Source organism: Pezoporus wallicus, unplaced genomic scaffold, assembly GCF_028554395.1.
Source record: "Pezoporus wallicus isolate ANWC-B61680 ecotype Strahan unplaced genomic scaffold, APGP_CSIRO_Pwel_v1 contig_8122, whole genome shotgun sequence".
NCBI classification, from domain to species: Eukaryota; Metazoa; Chordata; class Aves; order Psittaciformes; family Psittacidae; genus Pezoporus; species Pezoporus wallicus.
This window is the reverse complement of record NW_026637304.1, coordinates 8,744-28,884: the sequence shown is the minus strand read 5'-3', so window position 1 is coordinate 28,884 and position 20,141 is coordinate 8,744. Positions and strand designations below refer to the sequence as shown.

General features: G+C 40.6%; 1 protein-coding gene across 1 annotated transcript; it reads left to right on the top strand.

Annotated features, from left to right (window-relative positions):
• Positions 1–466: 466 nt before the first annotated feature.
• LOC130596775 (terminal nucleotidyltransferase 4B-like) lies at positions 467–19,869 on the top strand (the record flags this gene model as incomplete). Its single annotated transcript, XM_057404727.1, has 10 exons — positions 467–519; positions 3,286–3,406; positions 4,412–4,519; positions 13,339–13,467; positions 14,717–14,930; positions 15,617–15,743; positions 15,845–15,948; positions 17,317–17,501; positions 18,039–18,203; positions 19,496–19,869. Coding segments are annotated over 10 exons (1,383 nt in total), but the record flags the coding sequence as incomplete, so codon positions are not given.
• Positions 19,870–20,141: the final 272 nt, after the last annotated feature.

Here is a 20,141-nt window from a genome sequence, read left to right as displayed (position 1 = left end):
CCAGTGCCTACTCACCTATGAGTAAGGAACTTCCTTATATCTAACTTGAACTTACCCTGTTTTAGTTCAAGCCCATTTCCCCTTGTCCTATTGCTACAGTCCCTGATGAGGAGTCACTCTCAGCATCACTCCTAGGCCCCCTTCAGATACTGGAAGGCTGCTATGAGGTCTCCATGCCCCTCTACTATCCTTGGACTTGCCCCAACAGTTCCATGTCCTTTTTATGCTGAGTACACCAGAACTGCACACAGTGCTCCAAGTGGGGTCTCACGAGAGCAGAAGTAGAGGGGCAGGATCACCTCCTTCGACCTGCTGGTCACGCTCCTTTTGATGCAGCCCAGGATACGGTTGGCTTTCTGGGCTGCAAGCACACACACTGAAGCTAGCTCATGTTCAGTTTCTCATCAACCAAACCCCCAAGTCCTTCTCAACAGTGCTGCTCTGAATCACTTCTTCTGTTCTTGTGTTTCAGGTGCAGATATTTGGAAGTTTTAAAACTGGTTTATATTTACCTACAAGGTCAGTAATTTTTCAGTGTAAATTCTGTACAAAAGATAGCCTTTCGAGTTTATACCTTTGTAGTGACTTATTTGATCTCCTAATATCTGTTGCTTGTGCGTATACTTGTTATATTAAGAAAGTGTTAAGCTATTAGTACTCTGCAAAGTGTATACAAAAATTAGTAATTAAGACTATTAACTGTAGTACCTGTGGCTATATAGATTTTTGCATGTATTAGTAAAAGATCTAAAAATACCATGTTGTCAAAAAAGGCTTGTATTGTGACTTGGCTTCTTTAGTGACTGAACCGAAATAAGAGTTTGGCCTTAAAAGAAAAGCTAAAATTATCTCCACAGGTGATTAAATTGAAACATTTAACATTGCCTTCTTTATGATAATCTTAGCACTGAAGAGACAAGATTGCATACAGAATCGCTTTTTTCTTTCACTCTTCTTTAGTGAAATCTGTACAATAGCCATCATCTACCTTTTCCAAATTTATTACTAGTTTTCATAAAGTAATTTTTCAGTTTCATTGGTATCTTCTGTGTAGAAATTGTAAGTATTTTTGACAGTTAAATAGAAATAGAATGAAAGGCTTAAATGGCTGCAGGGGACAAACACATTTAAATAGCATAAGTCCTGAAGTTAACACTTGAATTGAGTTCTGTACTTTGGGAACATGAGGAATTGGTATTTAGTACTGACTACAAGTGCCGGATACCCAAGTCATCATTTCATGTAGTTTTGAAAAAAGAATCTGACAGATGTTTTAATACCCATTTTAGTCTAAGGGGTTGCAGGAAGACTGAATTGCTCAGTTTCTGTTTGGAAAGTCAGAAGTAAGGTGTACAAATACACATTGTTTTCACAATGCCTCATTTTTGGCTTTTTTCCATTGATTTTAAATAGGCTTGATTAAACTTGATGGGTTGCTGATAATGCAAGAGAGCTATACCTATCCACATGACTGATTATTTTGAAACTGATGCAACAAAACCACTTTGCTGTTGTCTATTTGATTTCATATACTGCCTTTTCTCCATACTTGTCTCAGCAGAGTTTTGGGGGAGAAAAAATGCAGGTGTTTTTAAACACAGTACATAAGCCAACAAAACCCTTCCTGTGGCAGTACTTGCTATACTTTCAAAATAATGAGTGTTTGCATGGGGGTAATTAATTCACTGTTGCCTTCTATCCAAGCTTCCTTTTGCTCTAAGTTTTCCCTACCCGTCAGTAACTGTATAGTTAATTTAGATTTCAGTTTCTGGGATTCAGAAAGACCTGCAGTGTGTTTTTTTTTATTCTGTTATTCTGTGTTATATTTTGTCTAATCTTTTACTTAAGCTGATATTGAAGGTTTGGGTACAGGGTTGTTTAGCTGCTGCATCTCTGTTATTTTTCAGGCAATATCTATACTCAAGGTGACAACAGAACTACTTTCACCAGTAGTGGGTTTAACACCAATTTAGTTTAGAAGTGTCCAGTAGCATTTCCTGCTCTCCAAGCAGGTTTTTAACATAGTTTTCTGCAGCTGGCTGAGTGCTGCCTACCCTTGCCAGCTAAATGGCATGCAGCTGAACTGCTGCTGACACTGCTTGTTGGCAAGAGATATTTCGGTTTCTTTGAGGTTGTTAAAGCAGTGTTGTCTGTGAAACAGCAGACCTGTAGGATCTGTTGGGAGGAAAAGTATTCCTAATTTTTTTGGTGTTGCCTGTTGCAGTTTTCTGTGCCACTGGTCTGCTCGTATAGCTGCAGGGTTATATGCTCGTCTCCTTTGTGTACCCAACCAAGCAGGGAAAATCAAAGAAGTTGGGGAGCAAAGAGGAAAGAGCTCAAGATCTCACAGTAGCCCTTACTGGCTTTGGTTTGGACACCAGTCATCTTTTGGATTTGAGTTTAGGCACTGAATTAGGGTGTCAAATCCCTTTGTAGTCAGAAGAATGTGTACGTGCATAGGGAGGAAGTGTAGGGATGGAGACACCTCTTCAAGGAGCTGAGTTAATGAATGAAGTTAATTAGTTTGATCTTGCTTAACAGCTTGTTGCTTCCTGAAGTCAAAGTTGCCACATTTTCCGATCTCCTTCCCCGCTCCCTATTCTTGGCGCTACAGACCAGCTGCTTACCATGTGCTAGCTGGTGCTCTGATCACCCAGAAACCCAACTTTGAAATGCAAAGAGGCAGGAAATTACCCCACAATGTTTTGGGTTTTTTTAGGGGTGGGGAGTTGGTTTTTGCCACATCCATTAATATGTTGAGTTGATTTGCTGTAGATTAGACAAACACCAGACCTGCAGCAAAGGAGGAGACAGGGCCATGCATCTGGGAGCAGAGGATGGAGACCAGGACTTTCCCTTTCAGTGACAGGCTGTTAAATCAGCGTTACTGATTAATACAGCCCAAAGGTGGTGCTCCACAAGAAGTTACTTTCTTGCTCAGAATCACTCTGGTGAAGCTGATCCATTTCTGCTGACAGCGTGGCCTGAGGAGACTAATCTTGGGATTTGCAGCCCAAGTGGGGGGTGTGTGTGTGTGTGTGTGTGTGTGTGTGTGTGTGTATGTGTGTGTGTGTGTGTCTGTCCCCTCCCTTGGTAATCTGAAATATTCTGTAGTTCCCCAGGTGTAAGAGTTCATCCCCCACCTCTTTCCTCAGAAAATTAAGAATAAATTATTTGGTTACATTCTGTCAGCTTTATTTTGGTTATGTGTGGATGTCAGCTGTTTATCTTTTAAGTGTATTGGTCTTTTAATGTGAATAAATCTGTGCTTTCTTTCTATTTCAGTGATATTGATTTAGTTGTGTTTGGAAAGTGGGAGACATTGCCTCTTTGGACCCTGGAAGAAGCTCTTAGAAAGCACAATGTAGCAGATGAAAACTCAGTAAAGGTTTTAGATAAAGCAACTGTAAGTTTGGGGGAAGAAGGTGTTTCCTTGTTCTAAGCTAAATGTGTAATAAAATATCTTGGTTAAAAGGATGAATTTTCATAAGCAGAAACTATATATAAATATAAGCTAGAACTTTTTTATTTATTACAGTTTTTATTACTCTAAAATAATTGATAGTGCTGCAACAGAAGCATTTCTTCTGTTGGGGAAAATAATCTGATTGTTCATGCTACACAACATACACTTGTTTTAAAGTGAGATTATATTAGTCATTGTTGTGAATTAATGTGATTAAACTTGTGAATTTCTGGACTCAGTTTTTACATAAGTAATTTTTTCTTATTGTAAGTAAGCAGACATAATACATTTTCACATAGAAGTACTAAGTACAGCCTTATATAAATATGTAATGGTATGCCTCGCACAGGATAGGATAAATTCCATTATAACTTCCTACCTTCTGCTAATTGTAAGAGTATGTAAGTGTGTTGGGGGTTAAACAGGTGTCTAATTGATGGCTATTATTAGTAGAGAGAGGTAATTTGGAAACCACTCAGGTGGAGATATGTCATAGTGTTCTCAGTAACTTGTGCTTCTTGTCTGAAGATGAATTTGATGAGGAATCAGTGACCCACAATGACAGGAGTGTGTATTTTCTTGAGTATCTATTACCATTGATCTTAATTTCTTAAGCGTTTGTCTCCCTCTGGTGATTGTTTTTCCCACTAGAGCTGTGCTGCTGCACTAGGAGACAACTAAAAACAATTTAAAAGGAATCACTTTGAAGATTAAGTGTTAAGTTCTGTTAAACAGGATAGTAAATTGAAAATGGCATTTATGAGTTAGAAAAGCAAAGTTGATGTAAACAGATTGGCAAGGAGAGTGCGTTCTTAAATAAATAGGAGTACTGTTTTCTCTCAACAAAGTCATAAAACGTTTCAGTTTTACTGGTGCATATAAGTATGAATGAAACCAAATGTCTCTTGGAAATCTGTATTGACTTAACCTGTCTTTCTTTTGCAGGTACCTATTATTAAACTGACAGATTGCTTCACTGAAGTAAAAGTTGATATAAGCTTTAATGTACAGAACGGGGTTAAAGCAGCCCAGCTCATCAAAGATTTTATCAAGGTTAGGCAACACTGTAATAGAGCTAGAGCTGAATATCTGATGATTTGATTTTATATTTTACTTTGACTGCATCCTGACTAGAGATACACTTTCACTCTGTTATTTTTGTTGTCTACTGCTACTCCATGATGTTCTTAGGTTTTAGATATTTTGCCCTGAAAGACACGAAAATAGCAATGTATGAAGTATTGAGAAGTTTTAATGGTACAGTTCTTTAATGGTACTAAAGAGAATGCACTAATACCTGTCTAAAATGTTCTGCTCTAACTGTGGCTCCTTGAACTTAAAATTAGTAATAACCACACATTGCTGAGAGAGTAGGATTAATCTTGTTCTAGAATGAATATTATTTCAGCATACAAATGCTAATAAGGTAGAATAAGTTAAATTTAGTAAGTTATTGTTCAGGGTTTCACCAATACCTGTTTGATAGATACATTACAGTTGGTTTTGTTTAGTATATGGGGTCATTTTGTTAGGATTAATGTGTATTTAAAGTTTTGAAGGATCCTTACACTATTTTCCTTTCCTTCCCTTCCCCTATTCAGTGCATTGGGACACTCATAGCAAATGTCTCATAGAAGCAGTAGAAAATTTTTCTTCTGTTTTTATGTTCTGTGTAGGGGGATGAAGTGCAGTTCAGTCTCACTTAAGTGTGTAGGTATTACTGTTCTACTACTGACTGCTTGGGGTTTTTAACAAAACTAATGACAGCAGGAGAATCAAAGTATTTCAATAGCTAAACATGTAAAACTCCTTCATAAAACTGAATAAAGCAAGCACTTCACTTTCAGTCATAAGGGTTAGAAATCACGTACATCTGGTTTAATAATGTCATTGAGTTGCAGGAGGTCTTCTAAATTTGGGGGGATTTTCAGTTGCTGATGAGTTGAAAGTATGGACTTCACCTTGTTAATCTTCAGTTCCCTTATGTATGTTTAGTAGCAGGTATGAAATTAGCTCGGTTTGCTTCTACAGTGTCTTATTTCTTTAACCTGTAGAAAGACACAGAAGAAAAACTTCTGTCCTTAGTTTCAGTAGAATAATCTGAGTTCTTGTCTGCATAGTCTCACCTGTGTGCTTATATATAAACCTTGTGTTGATGAGGCCTCCTGCACCTGCATTCACATTAAGAGGGTGGGGTGGGTTCAGAGACCTTCCTTTTCTCAGTCTCTATCTGATGAACAGAAGTTGATTGTGTTGGGCAGCCTTTTGCTGCTAAATCAAGACCGATAGTTTTGTGCTGTGTAGCTTCTTGTTGGTGAAAGAAGATGCCCAGATTCTCTGTCTCAGGACACGTACTTGGAATTTGGCAGCTAACTTCAGTTTTTGCATACTGTGCATTGTCACATTGCCTTGTGGTGGACAGGCAATCTGTATTTGGTTTTCTGCCACAACACAAGGGCTGTATTTCAGTTAGATTCTGCATACACATTTCTCTTTAGGTAAGTCCATAAGGCCCTGCCTGCTTGCCCAAAATTGACTATGTGCTTCTAGATTTATGACTGGAGTGTTGAAATGGAAGGTTATAGGCTCTTTAGGAAAGACAGGCCAGGCAGACGAGGATGGGGGAGTAGCTATTTATGTTAATGATAGGCTAGAGAGTATGGAACTCTGTCTGGGGACAAGTGATGGGTCAACAGAGATCTTGTGGGTTAGGGTCAAAGGGAGAACTGCGATGGGGGACATTATAGTGGGGATCTGCTACAGGCCAACCGATCACAAGGACTGTGTGGATGAAGCACTCTATAGACAGATAGGAGCAGCCTCATGCTCAAAGGCCCTTGTCCTCATGGGGGACTTCAACCACCCCCATATCTGTTGGAGGCATGGTACGGCCTGGCACAAGAAATTGAGGAGGTTCCTCAATCGTGTGGAAGACAACTTCCTTCTGCAAGTAATAGAGGAGCTAATAAGGAGAGGTGCCATGCTTGACCTTGTGCTCACCAACAGGGAGGGGCTGTTAGGGAATGTGATGCGCCAGGGCAGCTTTGGCTGTAACGTTTATGAGATGGTCAAGTTTGAGATCCTTAGGACAGTGAGAAGAGCGTGCAGCAAGCTCACTGCCCTGGACTTCAAGAGAGCAGACTTTGGCCTCTTCAGAAACCTGCTTAATAAGGTTCCATGGGATATAGCCCTAGAGGACAGAGGGGCCCAAGACTGCTGGCTGATATTCAAGGATCTGCTCTAAGCTTAGGAGTGTTGTGTTCCGACTAGAAGGAAATGTGGCAGGAGGGCCAGGAGACCTCCATGGATGCTGAGAAAACTTAGAGGGGAAAAAAAGCAGCTTATAAAAGGTGGAAACAAGGACAGGCGGCCTGGGAAGGATACAGGGATGTTGTCCAGGAAGCTAGGGACGAGGTTAGGAAAGCGAGTAAGTTTGAAGAAATGTAGGATAAATAGTAACAATAACATACAGGAGTAGGAGTCCATTACAGTACTGTGAAGTCTTAAGTTATCTTATGAATGCAAATACATATCTCTGTCCACATAGAATAAAACCATAAGTGGCAGCGTTGGCACACTACAAAACTAAGTCTCAGATTTCTCAAGTCATGATAGTGTCCTGTATTTGGGATACTTTAAATATGTACATGGCTCCGGAGCTTCAACAGTTTAAATTCCAATTCTATAAATCAAAATCCTTTAATGGTTCTGTTCCGATTTCCTCACTCTTCCTCGCCCATCTTTCCAGATTTGATGAGAGAGGGATTGAAGTGTGGGTTTCTTTTATAATAATTCAGTGTTTCTCATATTCCAAATTATTGTACAACAGCAGATATTGTCTCATTCCTTTCTGTAAAGGTCATATGTTGTATCAGTTTATGAATATTTTCAGGATTGTTTATTCAGTAAAGGCTCTCTTTGCTGTTCAGCTGAGCATACTGTTTTGTTTGAAAATGTGGAAGGACATTTATTTTTTTTCCAAACCCATCAGTGGTTGTTTGATTGTGGAGAAGCACTTTTCAGATATTTCTGGTGGACAAATAAATCCTGGTTTGACTGAACCCAAACAGTTTTACAGAGGATGCTTTTATTATTATCCTGTATTGAAAATAGTAATAATAGTTACTATTACATTCTTAGCTTTGTGATGCCTTTATGCTTTTGTCAAGATCTAATATAATATTGATGCTAGTTCTGTGGCTAGTTGTGAAGGGGATCAGCATGTTGGCATACATACAGAGTGTGTTTTACCCGCACCCATACCATGCTGGGCATGGCTCATTTCTTCTGATCTCAAAAGTTAAGCAGGTTGGGGTTTGGGTCTGGTCTTGGGTTAGACGATCATACAGGAGGACCACAAAGATTTTCCCTGAAGCTGGACAGTCATGGGGTAGCCTGTGTCTTGTACCTCTTATATCTTTTCTCTCAAGCACTAAGATGCCTTTTGTTAATAGCTGAGACGTGTTGGTACACATGGGGAGATGGATAGATTGGAGAAATCATCTCTCAATTGTTTGAACTCCTGAGACAGTTTTTCCACGGCTGAAATGATGGAAGGGGTGAGATTATCTTCGAACTGTCGGAGTTGAAGAATCACTTCATCCACTCTTGGCGGTGCTACGTCATGCCAAGTTATTGATGCCAATGAGTGGGCATATGATGACGGTGCATTTTGTGTAAATTTGCGCCGCATGGGTTGTGTACATTTGACTTCATCTGGATCTCTGGGTGCATTCCCGGCATCCGGCCTTTGATAGATCATCTCTACAATGGCTGATTCCCTCAGAGACTGGATGTCTTTCTCTAGTGTAGTCCACTTGGCCGAATGGCTCATAACATCGTCCTTGTACAGAAACCTTTCTTTCACAGCTGCCAATAGTTGCCTTCAGAGGCTGAGAGACCATTTCTCTTTTGCAATTGCTTTTTCAATTCCCCCTTCCCTATCAAGTGATCCCAGCTGCTTGGCTTCTGTACCTTCTAGTTCGTGACTGTCGGTCCCATTGTCCCAGCATAGGAGCAACCAGGTGGTGATGTGCTCCCCTGGATGGCGGGTAAAATCTTTTCGCATCTTTCATAGCTTGGTTGAAGTCTGGGGTCAAGAAGTCACCTTTTCTTCTTCCTCTTCCTCTGATTCACGTAATAATAGCTCTTGTTCATATTCAGTCCCGTGCAGTAAGTGCATTGGTTCTTCATCTTTCTTCACTGTACGGGTTGCTCTTTGTGCCTCTTTTTTGCTTTTCCCCTTGCGTACAAGGGCAACCGATATTGGCACGAACTGGTCCTCTAGTTTAGCTGCCGTGAATATCATTGTGGTTGGAGTGGCTGCACTATCTGTTGTCAGGGTTGGTGCAGCCGCTGTGCTTGGGATTGGATTAGCTGTGTTGTCTGTTGTAGTCAGAGTTTGAGGAGCTGTGATGCTTGTCACTGGGGCTAGTGTAGCTGCTGTGCTTGGAGCTGGAGTAGCTGCGCTGTCTGTTGCTATCGGGGTTTTTGTAGCTGCTGTACTTGTTGCTGGGGTTCGTGTAGTTGCTGTACTTGTAGTTGGAGTAGCTTCGTTGTCTGTTGTAGTCAGAGTTTGAGTAGCTGCTGGGCTTGTCACTGGGGCTGGTGTAGCTGCTGTGCTTGGAGCTGGAGTAGCTGCCATGTCTGTTGCTGTCGGAGTTTGAGTAGCTGCTGTACTTGTCATTGGGGTTGGTGTACTTGCTGTATTTGGAGTAGGAGTAGCTGCGTTATCTGTTGCTTTGCCATCAGATCCAAAGACATTTTTTCCCTTTGAAGGTGCTGGATAGTGTTGAACAGGGCTCTGGAGGCGTAGGCCTAGCCCCAGCACGTTGCCAGGATTTGTCCCTTTCTGGTATGATCAGGATGACAACACACCTCATTTGAGTGTTTTACCAATTTTTCTGGATTTTGCACTTGTTCAGTGGTGAAGTTCCAAAGCACTGGAGGGGCCCACTGGCCTAGATACTTGCCCATACTATCCCACACACCCTGCCACTCATGACTGTCCAGCCTCAGGAAAATCTTTTGGTGGTCCTCCTATATCGTCATCTAACCCTAGACCAGACCCAAACCCAGTTCTGTTTAACTTTTGAGATCAGACAAAATGGTTGTGGGAAAGAAACACTCTATGTGTGCCAACATGGTGATCCCCATCACAATCAGCAGGCAGGTCTCAAGGGTATCCAAAGATCCAAAGGACACCTAGCTGTATGGTTCATTTGATACACTGGAGGGAAGGAATGCCATCCAGAGGGACCTTGACACACTTGTGATACGGGCCAATGCCAACCTGTCATGGTTCAAGCCCAGGCCGTAAATCCAAGGCACGCAGTCTTCCCTCCCCCCCCCCCCGCTCCTAGAGGTACAGGGAGGAGACTCAAAAGAATTTAACTCCCACGGGTTCAGATAAGAACAGCCCAGTAACTAAGGTATAACACAAACCACTACTGCTACCACCATTAATAATAATGATAAGGAAAATAACAAGGGAAGAGAATACAATACCACTCATGGAAGCCCAGCCTGACTGAGCAGTTACCTTCCGGGTAACTCCCATTTACATCCTGGGCATGACGTGCTGTGGTATGGAATACCTCTTTGGCTCGTTTGGGTCAGTTGTCCTGTCTCAGCTTCCTCCCAGCTTCCCCTCCTCCCTGACAGAGCATGAGACTCACAAAGTCCTTGGTCAGACTAAACATTTGAGAAGTAACTAAAAAGATTGGTGTTATCAGCGCTGTTCCCAGGCTGAAAGTCAAAAAACACAGCACCGCACCAGCTACTAAGAAGGAGAAAAAGAATGACTGCTCCTGCTGAACCCAGGACACAACCTTATGAAGTTTAACCATGACAAGTGCAAGGTCCTAGACCTGCATCAGGGCAGTCCCAGACAGAGCTACAGGTTGGGCAGAGAAGAGATTCAGAGCAGCCCTGTGGAGAAGGACTTGGGGGTGTTGGTTGATGAGAAAATGAACATGAGCCGGATTCACTGTGTGCTTGCAGCCCAGAAAGCCAACCATATCCTGGGCTGCATCAGAAGGAGCGTGACCAGCAGGTCGAAGGAGGTGATCCTGCCCCTCTCTTCTACTCTCGTGAGACCCCGCTTGGAGTATTGTGTGCAGTTCTGGTGTCCTCAACATAAGAAGGACACGGAACTGTTGGAACAAGTCCAGAGGAGGGCCACGAGGATGATCAGGGGGCAGGAGCACCTCCCGTACGAAGACAGGCTGAGAAAGTTGGGGCTGTTCATCCTGGAGGAGAGAAGGCTGCGTGGGGACCTCATAGCAGCCTTCCAGTATCTGAAGGCGGCCTATAGGGATGCTGGAGAGTGACTCCTCATCAGGGACTGTAGCAATAGGACAAGGGGAAATGGGTTTAAACTAAAGCAGGGGAAGTTAAGTTAGATATAAGGAAGAAGTTCTTTACTGTGAAGGTGGTGAGGCACTGGAATAGGTTGCCCATGGAGGTTGTGAATGCTCCATCCCTGGCAGTGTTCAAGACCAGGTTGGACGAGGCTTTGGGTGATATGGTTTAGTGTGAAGTGTCCCTGCCCATGGCAGGGGGGTTGGAACTTGATGATCTTAAGGTCCTTTCCAACCCTAACCGTTCTATGATTCTCTGATTCTAATTTTGGGATAGGAGGTAGTCTTCTATTGAGAGCCTGACACCATTTTTGTGTGCTTAGAAAAAAAAGCGCGTTAGCATGCACCTGTTGCTTAGGTTATCTGTAACCGCTTGGAGAGTGTCATGGTTTATGCACGGCTAATAACTCTGAAACACACAGCCGCTCACTCACTCCCCCCCATTCCTCCTCCCGCTCCATGAGGGGGATGGGGAGGAGAATCAAAAGAATGTAACTCCCACAGGTTGAGATAAGAGCAGTCCAATAATTAAGGTATAACACAAAACCACTACTGGTACCACCGATAGTAATAATGATAAGGGAAATTACAAAGGAAGGGAACACAATTGCTCACCACCTTCCAACCAGTGCCCAGCCTGACCCAAGCCACGATCTGGGCCTTCTGGGTATCTTCCCCCAGTTTATATACTGGGCATGACATGCGTTGGTATGGAATACCCCTTTTCCTAGTTTGGATCAGGTGTCCCCTGTCTGCTTCCTCCTGGCTTCCCCTCCTCCCCGGCAGAGCATGAGACTGAGATAATCCTTGATTGGAGTAAGCATTACTTAGCAACAACTAAAAACATCAATTTTGTCAGCATTGTTCACAGGCTGAAAGTCAAAACCACAGCACTGCACCAGCTACTAAGATGGAGAAAATTGACTGCTTTAGCTGAACCCTTTGGCCTTGGGTCAGGGCATGGTGAGAGCAGGCTGTTCTCCTTAGGTGGTAGTGGGAGTTGTGTGTGGCAGCCAGGCAGGCATGGGGTGGGGGTGCAGACCCATGGGACTCCGACCTGAGGCGCAGAGCAGGTCTGGTGACAGTAGTCGGCGTCAGCTTACAGGCCATCCAGCAGCTGGAAGACCGTTTCCCTGTGAGGAGGTTGAGGCTGAGGATGCTGTGTCAGTTGTTAGTGTCAGGATCAACATCATTGGACAGCAGCGTGGCTCAGGCAGACACCAGGGGAGCAATGGAGATGAAAGCAGCTCTTGAGAGAGGTGGAGGGATTCCCCACAAGCCTTCCCACATGGCGCTTTCCCACAGGGCTGTTTTCCCAGCAGCCCAAGCCAAGGCTGTGCAGCTGTGCCACACCAGTGCTGGCCTTGAGTGCAGGTGGCCGAGCCTGGTGTGGCAGGCAGAGGTGGCACTCAGCCCTGGCACACACTGGTAATGGTGTTCTTGAGGATCTTTCTATGAAACACTTGCAGGGCATTGTCTTGGGTCTTATTTTGACCCACATAACTTTGAATTACCTAATGGGGGTGTCATGCTCATTATTATCCTTGGAAAATGCCTATTTCTGTTAATTCAATTTATTTGGAAGTTTGAGGCAGCTGATGCCTTAATTAAGGATTTGCAGTTTCCTGAGAAAAATCCCATCTTTGAATTTTGGTATAGACAGATAGTCAACACTCTACCTTGTAACTCTTAAGTTCTTAATAGTTCAAAAAAGTGATCTTGGGATCTTAGGTTAAATAGGGCTCCTGATACACTAAGACTTGTGCAGAGAAGTTCTTGGAAAAATTCTCAATTTCCCTTTAATATTTTGCAATCATAGATACCATGATCCACGTTTCTGAAAGTAAGGGCCTTGGTTCTGTATTGATGTTATTGAGCCTCTTTTGCCCCCTGCCCTGTGAAGGGGTGTTCAGAGTGCAGGCGTAGCCCCAGCCTCCACTGCTGTCCAAAAGATTCGTGTTCTCTGCACGTGCAGTGTATGTACACTTCTAAGGAAATCCATGCTGACAAATCTATTGAAGGACCAGGTACCCAAAAGTAAGTATTTGGCTTCTTCAAAAGTGTTATCTGGGTGTAGTAATATTGAAGAACTGTTTTCAACTCTGGGCATCTGAAGAATTTTCAAGACATAATTTTCAGCCCGCTGTGGGATATCAGCTTGGTTGCGGCAGGAAGGTTTTGTTACAGACATGGATATCTCCACAGTTCTTCCTTTTCACTTGTATGAGAAAATCAAATATATTTATGTATTCAAACAAAATAATTCTGATTTTATGAGGTAGTAACTTTTTTTTCTATTTTTAATATCTGCCACTGGAGTTGAAGAGGTAAAATACCTGTATTGACCACAGGCAGAACAGTTAGCTTCTCCCCTGGTATTAAAAGTAATAAATTAGAATTATACTTAGCTTTGAGATGTAATATAACAGATAGATTGCTTTAGCGTGCTTTCTTAGTATCAGCTGTAGGTATGCATCACAGTGTCCTAACACCTTTGCTTTTCTCTTTCAGAAATACCCCGTGTTACCATATCTAGTTTTAGTATTGAAACAGTTCCTGTTACAGAGGGACCTTAATGAAGTATTTACAGGTGGAATCGGTTCTTACAGTCTTTTTTTAATGGCTGTCAGCTTCCTTCAGGTAAGCTTAATGAAATCTATTGATGCCATTGGTGAAAAAGGATGTTATATTAAGAAAGAATTTGATCAGTCCTTAAATTTAGTCATCTAAGTGCTCCTGTTTGTGGTTTTGCACCCTCTTTTCATTTAAAAACAGACAACATCCCACCTGTCTTCTGTTCTTTTTCTGATACTGGCACTTTCGGTATTAGAGGTGTTTGGAACATCTGTTAGTGTATCGGTACCAGGCACAAGTGTCATTCATGGTAAAATAACTTGACTATTGTATGGTTTATTTGGAGCAAGCTAGTTAGATGCAGCTGTCCTTTATAAGACTTATTTTCCAGGTCTGACACCCTGGATGTGCTTTAATGAATGCAGTGGAATTTTACTATTTTGTCTAGGGTTTTAAGCTGAAATCAAACACATTTTACAACTTTCTCTTAAATCTAAGAGAACAAAATGCATGAACTAAATTTATATTGTTGTGCCTGGGGGAGAAAAATATTGTAGAAATATGCAGTAGCCAGGTTTTGGCTTTATCAGATTCATTTATTTTCTTGTACCAAATGTCATTGTGTAACTGCGTGTGCATTTGTATGTCTGTACTTTTCAGACTGTAGTTGCTTTTAAACCTGAACCTTGAGCTGGAGCTTGGTGTTTGCTGAGTGCTAGTGCAGTTGCTTGCTGAGCACAAAAGAAATGAAGACAACAGGCATATCTTTTTGAAAGAAACTAAAATCTCAGTCTCTTCCAACCCCAATTTTTCTTATATTGACTAATAGCATCTCCATTTGCTCTGCAGAAGAAGCAGTTAGGTTTTGTATCTGTTTAAATTATGAACTGGTTTTGTTCATCATCTCTCAGGTTGCATCTTAAAAGCATAGGGGATCATTTACATAGCTGTGAATGTTAGAAGCCTGTATTTGTATTCCAAACCCAGGTTTGTGAAGTGTGGATATATATTTATGCACCATTAGTGCTGGAAGGTCACTTACTGAACTGAAAGTTCAAATACAGAAACATTAATACTTGATAGCCTTATTTTTAAGAGGTATTAGTTTATAAAAGTTTTTATAGCATCTTGTTTTAAAGATTTAAAACTTCTTTATCAAGGAAAATATATTTAGACAAGTTTGCTTTATATATTCTGGTTTATTATTTTTAATTGTATTTAGACATGCTTGCTGTGAAAAAGCAAAGGCACTTAAAGGTACTTGAAACTTGAAGTCTTAAGAAAATGATTATTTTTTTTTCTCTCTTCTCAATAGCTACATCCCAGGGAAGATGCCTGCATGACCAATGCCAACTATGGTGTTCTTTTAATAGAGTTTTTTGAATTATATGGACGTCACTTCAATTATCTGAAGACTGGAATCCGAATAAAGGATGGTGGCTCTTACGTTGCCAAAGATGAAGTGCAAAAAAGCATGCTGGATGGCTACAGACCATCAATGCTGTATATTGAAGATCCATTACAGCCAGGTATCCTCATAAACCAACACTTAACATACAAAAATTATGGGAATGCTTAATCTAGAGGAGTTAAATCTCAGGATAGTAGAATAGTAGAATGACCACCAAAACCCAAACAGAAACACCTCATTCGTGTCTTTGAACACAAGATGCACTCAGAACACAACAGTGTTCTTTAAGACACGTTCTTAGTAAATTACCATGTCAGCCCAGAGTGTGCCTGTGCTACATAAGTGCTACATGTAAGTGCTACATAAATCCATAGTGGCTTCATTCTGTACTATTACCTTTATGTTAAGGTTGACTGTTGGCTTCAGTGGGGTGGCTTCTGGAATGGCGAGTCAAGTGCTGCTGAAAGAGTTAATGTATTTCTGATCTAGAAAAATGTTATCCAGGACAGTCCTGTTACATGTGTGATATAAGCAGTGCAGGATTTTATGTTTTCTTATTTTTTGATTCATGTATTGCGCTTTTACCCAGAGAATTGCTGTTTTGAACCTCTGTGCATATAAATATCTATATTAAAAAAAAGCTCTTTTGAATATCTATGCTCCAGTAGTCCTATTCTACAAGAGGTAACTGCAGTGAGTTGGGACGTAAGGGTAATTTTTAAAAAATATCACTGTCTCTTGTCTGAAAGGAGATAACTACAGTTTCAATCTTATTTATTTATTTAATTGTATTCTTACTTTAAGGTAATGATGTTGGGAGGAGTTCCTATGGTGCCATGCAAGTGAAACAGGCTTTTGATTATGCCTATGTTGTTTTGAGCCATGCAGTTTCCCCAATAGCTAAATATTACCCTAACAACGAAATGGAAAGGTAAATTTTATGAGTCTAAATCTCAGATAGAACTTGCTTATATTTTTGTGTGTCTAAAAATTAATCATGTTTTTTTTTTTATTCTTTTCCCTCTTTTACAGTATATTAGGTAGAATAATTAGAGTAACACAAGAGGTGGCCGCATACAGAGAGTGGATATCAAAGCAGTGGGGAATGCAAAGTAGGGCGGAGTCTTCATGTAACGGTAAGTTTTGACTAAGCATGGCTGATAGTGGGAAGCTTCCTGCATGTTTTGATCAGATTTTGCTGTTGCTTTTGCCTCACATGAGGCAATGCATGCATTTTAATATGAATTCACTTTTTTGCTTTTCCTATTGTTCTTATCCAGAAGATGTAGATTTGTATAAGAGTAAAAAGGCCATACCATGTCTATCTTTATTCTACTGCAGTAGATGTGGCCAGCATATATTATTTGTTTTCATTGCCCATCTTCTGACTTCACCAGCCAGTCGCCAGCCTCTTTTGGTGTAGGTGTATCTGCTGTCTGGAAGTTTTAAAAGTAAAATGAATTCTAACACCTCCAGTTAATTTTAGAAGGTTGCCTTCTAGAAGTCTTCTTTTGTTCGGGGTTAAGGAGAGATGATGACACAACTACCAAGTCTTTAGGCTAGGATGGGATTTTGTTTATTTTTTAAAGCTTTTGTTAGTGATTTCCCTCACTGTCCTTGTAAATTGAATGTGCTCCTGGACCATTTGTGTTTTATCAGTCTGCAGACCCTTGTGGCACTGCTGTACAACCTGGTCATGGCAGACAACCACTGTTCAGTCCCACAAGCTCCAGAGTAACACTTGGCTACCTGATGTGATCTATGTATTAACCTCCGTATGCAAACACAGCTAGTGAGGCAGCAAGTGTATGCTGTGTAAATCAGAGGTAACTCCTGGGAGTCTTACGTAAGATAAAACAGTAATAAAATAACCCTGTATCAGGAAGATAATGGTGGCAGTTACAGTAGTTGTCTTGTAGGTTTATTTTAGATTTAAGTTCTGATTTTTCCTTTTTATACTTAAGGTAGAAGTTAGTGAGATATGAGAGTTCTGTATCTCGTATTTTCAGTGTAGGGTTGCTTCAAATAAGCAACCAGGCTTATTTGAAGTTCTTATGACACTTAGCAGCTCCAGTAGAAGAAAAATGGGAGCTGCTGAGTACTGGGCACATAGGAAAGGAATTTAAACCTAACTGAGTGCTGTTGAAGTGTGTCATGAATCAGTCTCATCACGCAGCACATCTGAACTTTGTTACTACCTTCTTCCATCTCTTTATCTCTCTAATTTCCAGCTTGAACTGTTGGTAATGCTTGGTGGTTTCCACAGTTTATGTTAATGGATCTTCTTGGGAAACCACTGCACCATCTGTGAGTTGTTGGCTTGCTGCAGGCAGTACATGCATACAAAACATGTCTGCATGTATTAAAAGTATGTACATGTGCAGATGTCTCTACATGTCCTGCTGGATATAATAGATATATAATACCTGAGGGGATATATTAAAAAAAAGCAACATATTTTAGTAGTTACTGTGTGGTGATGCTTCCATTTTGCTTTTTAATAGGTAATGGAGTAACCTTGATAGTAGATACTCAGCAGCTAGACAAATGCAACAATAATCTTGCTGAAGAGGATGAAGCACTATCAAAACCTAGAAATAAAACTTCAGAAATACTTAGTAAACATTCTTCAAATTCTTCATCAGGTCCTTCATCATCATCCTCTACACTGTCCAGCTGTAGTGATGTAGTAAGTACTGGTGGTTTTCTGATTTTTTTGTTTTGTTTTGTGGGGTCTTTTTGGTGGTTTTTTTTTTGGGGGGGGGGAGGGGGTGGGTGGTTGTTTTTTTTTCCTGATCTTTACTTCCACAGAATACATTTTGAAAGCTTGGAATCCTAGTTAGTTATTTCATCCAGAATCCTAACTTGCATAAGATGTTACCTCTTATGCAATTTCTACACATGTAAGTTGCAGTGTGTTTTTGACACAACACATGTATAAAGTGAATGCAGCAGATAGAGTTACATAGCCCTCTTTTTCTCTGAGAAAACTGTGTTTAAAAAAAAAAAAGCCTTAAACAATGTTTGGGAATTTTATTTAAAACCAAAAGCTAAATCCCAAAATCAGAATCATGCATCAATACATTTTTAAATCTGTTTTACTCAGTAAGATTGAAAGAATTTTAGTATCTAATAAAATAAACACATTTGAATTTTTGTCTACTGCTAGCTTTATTGGAAAACTCACTAATAGAAACACTCACTAATACTTTACATTTTCCTGAAGGATTCTGATGGAACACCGTGCAAAACCTCTAAACAGTTGAGTTGTCGTCAGTCTACCAAAACCAGAGTGGGGTCACAAGAAGTGTCACTGGAATCTTCCCAGTCAAGTGGGAAAACACAAAATAGCCAAACAGCCAATACTTCCAACAACATGAACAAATCTCAGGTTTGTGAAATGTTTGGAGACAACAGCTGTATAGATCATTTAAATATTGCATGTCCTTCATGGAAGAGTAGCTTGTTCTGGAAAGGAAACACTGTTTTTGACCTTCCCTTCATTCCACTAAAAAGATTAAAAGTATAAACTGTTTAGTTTACACAGAGGACTTTGCAGCAGGGGCTTTCCCAGCCTTAAACTAGATGAAATAAGATTGACTTTATTTTGGGAAACCTAAAGTTGCCAGAAGCATACAGATGTGCTGCACCCATTTCCTTTGTATAGAAAGCATATCAGTCCAGTCGTGACAGCAGAATTTGAGAACTAAAGAGACATGCCTACACTTAGTGAAAGACAGTTAGTAAAATTGTATGTTTCAAACATGACTGGCAGCTGATAGCTGTTAGTACTTGCTGAACTGTCTTTCATTAAGGGCAATGAAGATTGCTTGCTGATATATAAAATTCCCTCTTTTTTCCCCCTAAATACAAATATCTTTATGATGAGGCCTACCAGAGCTCATGCATTTAAGGGATTTCTCATTTTGAGGAATGCTTCTATGACAAATCAGTGATCTGGAAATACTATATGCCTCTATATAGAATATACTTTGGATACATGCAGTTTACATTTTTATAATTTTTCAGAATTTAAGACTTCTTTAATATATGGAAAATAGTCTGGAATCTTCTGAAATATTACTCCTGAAAAGTAGTGCTGGAGACTTTCCTCCTACTTGCTGACAGTCTCTCTCTAGCTAGTACTGAGTTTACAAGCTAGGCCTTGGATATACCATGAATGTGTGTTTGTGTTACTACACAGAGCTAATTCTGGTGCTGGAATGTGCAAATGCACGATCTGAGATACTCTACATCTGTAAAAAGATGTGGTATAAAATTAGTCCTGGCCTTAAAAGAATCTTGTCGTAATTTTGCACAGAAGATGAGATTTGATTAGTCTTCATCTGTTGTCTTGGATTGTGGTGGTCTGCTTCTGTAAACCATTTTTTGATCATTGCAAAATCGGAGCAACAGAACAGTTCGATCCTTTCCAAAATTCAAAATGCTCTGCTCTTCTTTCTTGACCTGCATGGATTTGGGTCTAGAGATGAGCATTTGTTTGCAACCACCAAAGTGAAAGATTTGTGGTACTGTGCTGTCCTGGCTTCTGTTGCTGTATCAGTTGTTTCAAGTGTAATGCTTTCATGAGTTAACGTCCTCATTATCCAGAAATAGGGTTGTGTAGTTGCCACACTTTTTTTCCTTTTAGCGCTGATTTACCATGTTCTCCTTATTTCACAGCATGGATCTGCATGGTTATTTTGCTCTTCTAACAAAGGCTTCCAAGGTCCAATAAACTCAAGCCACAGTACCTCAGTCACAAACAAACATCAAGGCAGCAAATCACACCATCACTTCTTCCATGGCAAAAAGAGGAAGCACAAGAGGGATGCAGCCCTTTCAGACCTTTGTAGATAGTTGCCTATTTTATGACTGCCTTTCTGTGTGCAATGATCTCATGCTACAGGATAGTTTGATAGTGACTCCTTGGATCTCTTCCAGAGCTTCAGACTGTTGCTGATTAGCAACTGCAATTTTTTTTCCCAGCTCACCAGAGAACAGATCATGAAGACTGATCACTGCAAAAAATGCTAAAAAGAAAAAAAAAAGAAAAATATAAAAACAACAAAGAGGAAAAGGCTACTCATTTAATAAGTCATATGCTAAAACAGGGTCATTTAAGATATAAATGCTTCAATGTAAAATAAATATATTTCCCACCAGCTCATGCTGACCTGTAGAGGTAGTACTCAGTGTGTCTAGGGGTTGGTAACAAACAAATAAAACACACAAAATAGGGGGGAAAAAAGGCAAAAAGTTGTATTTTGAGTGAAACCCATCCTTTAAAGGTGAAAGTAATTTGTGCATGATTTTCTTATTATTTTTG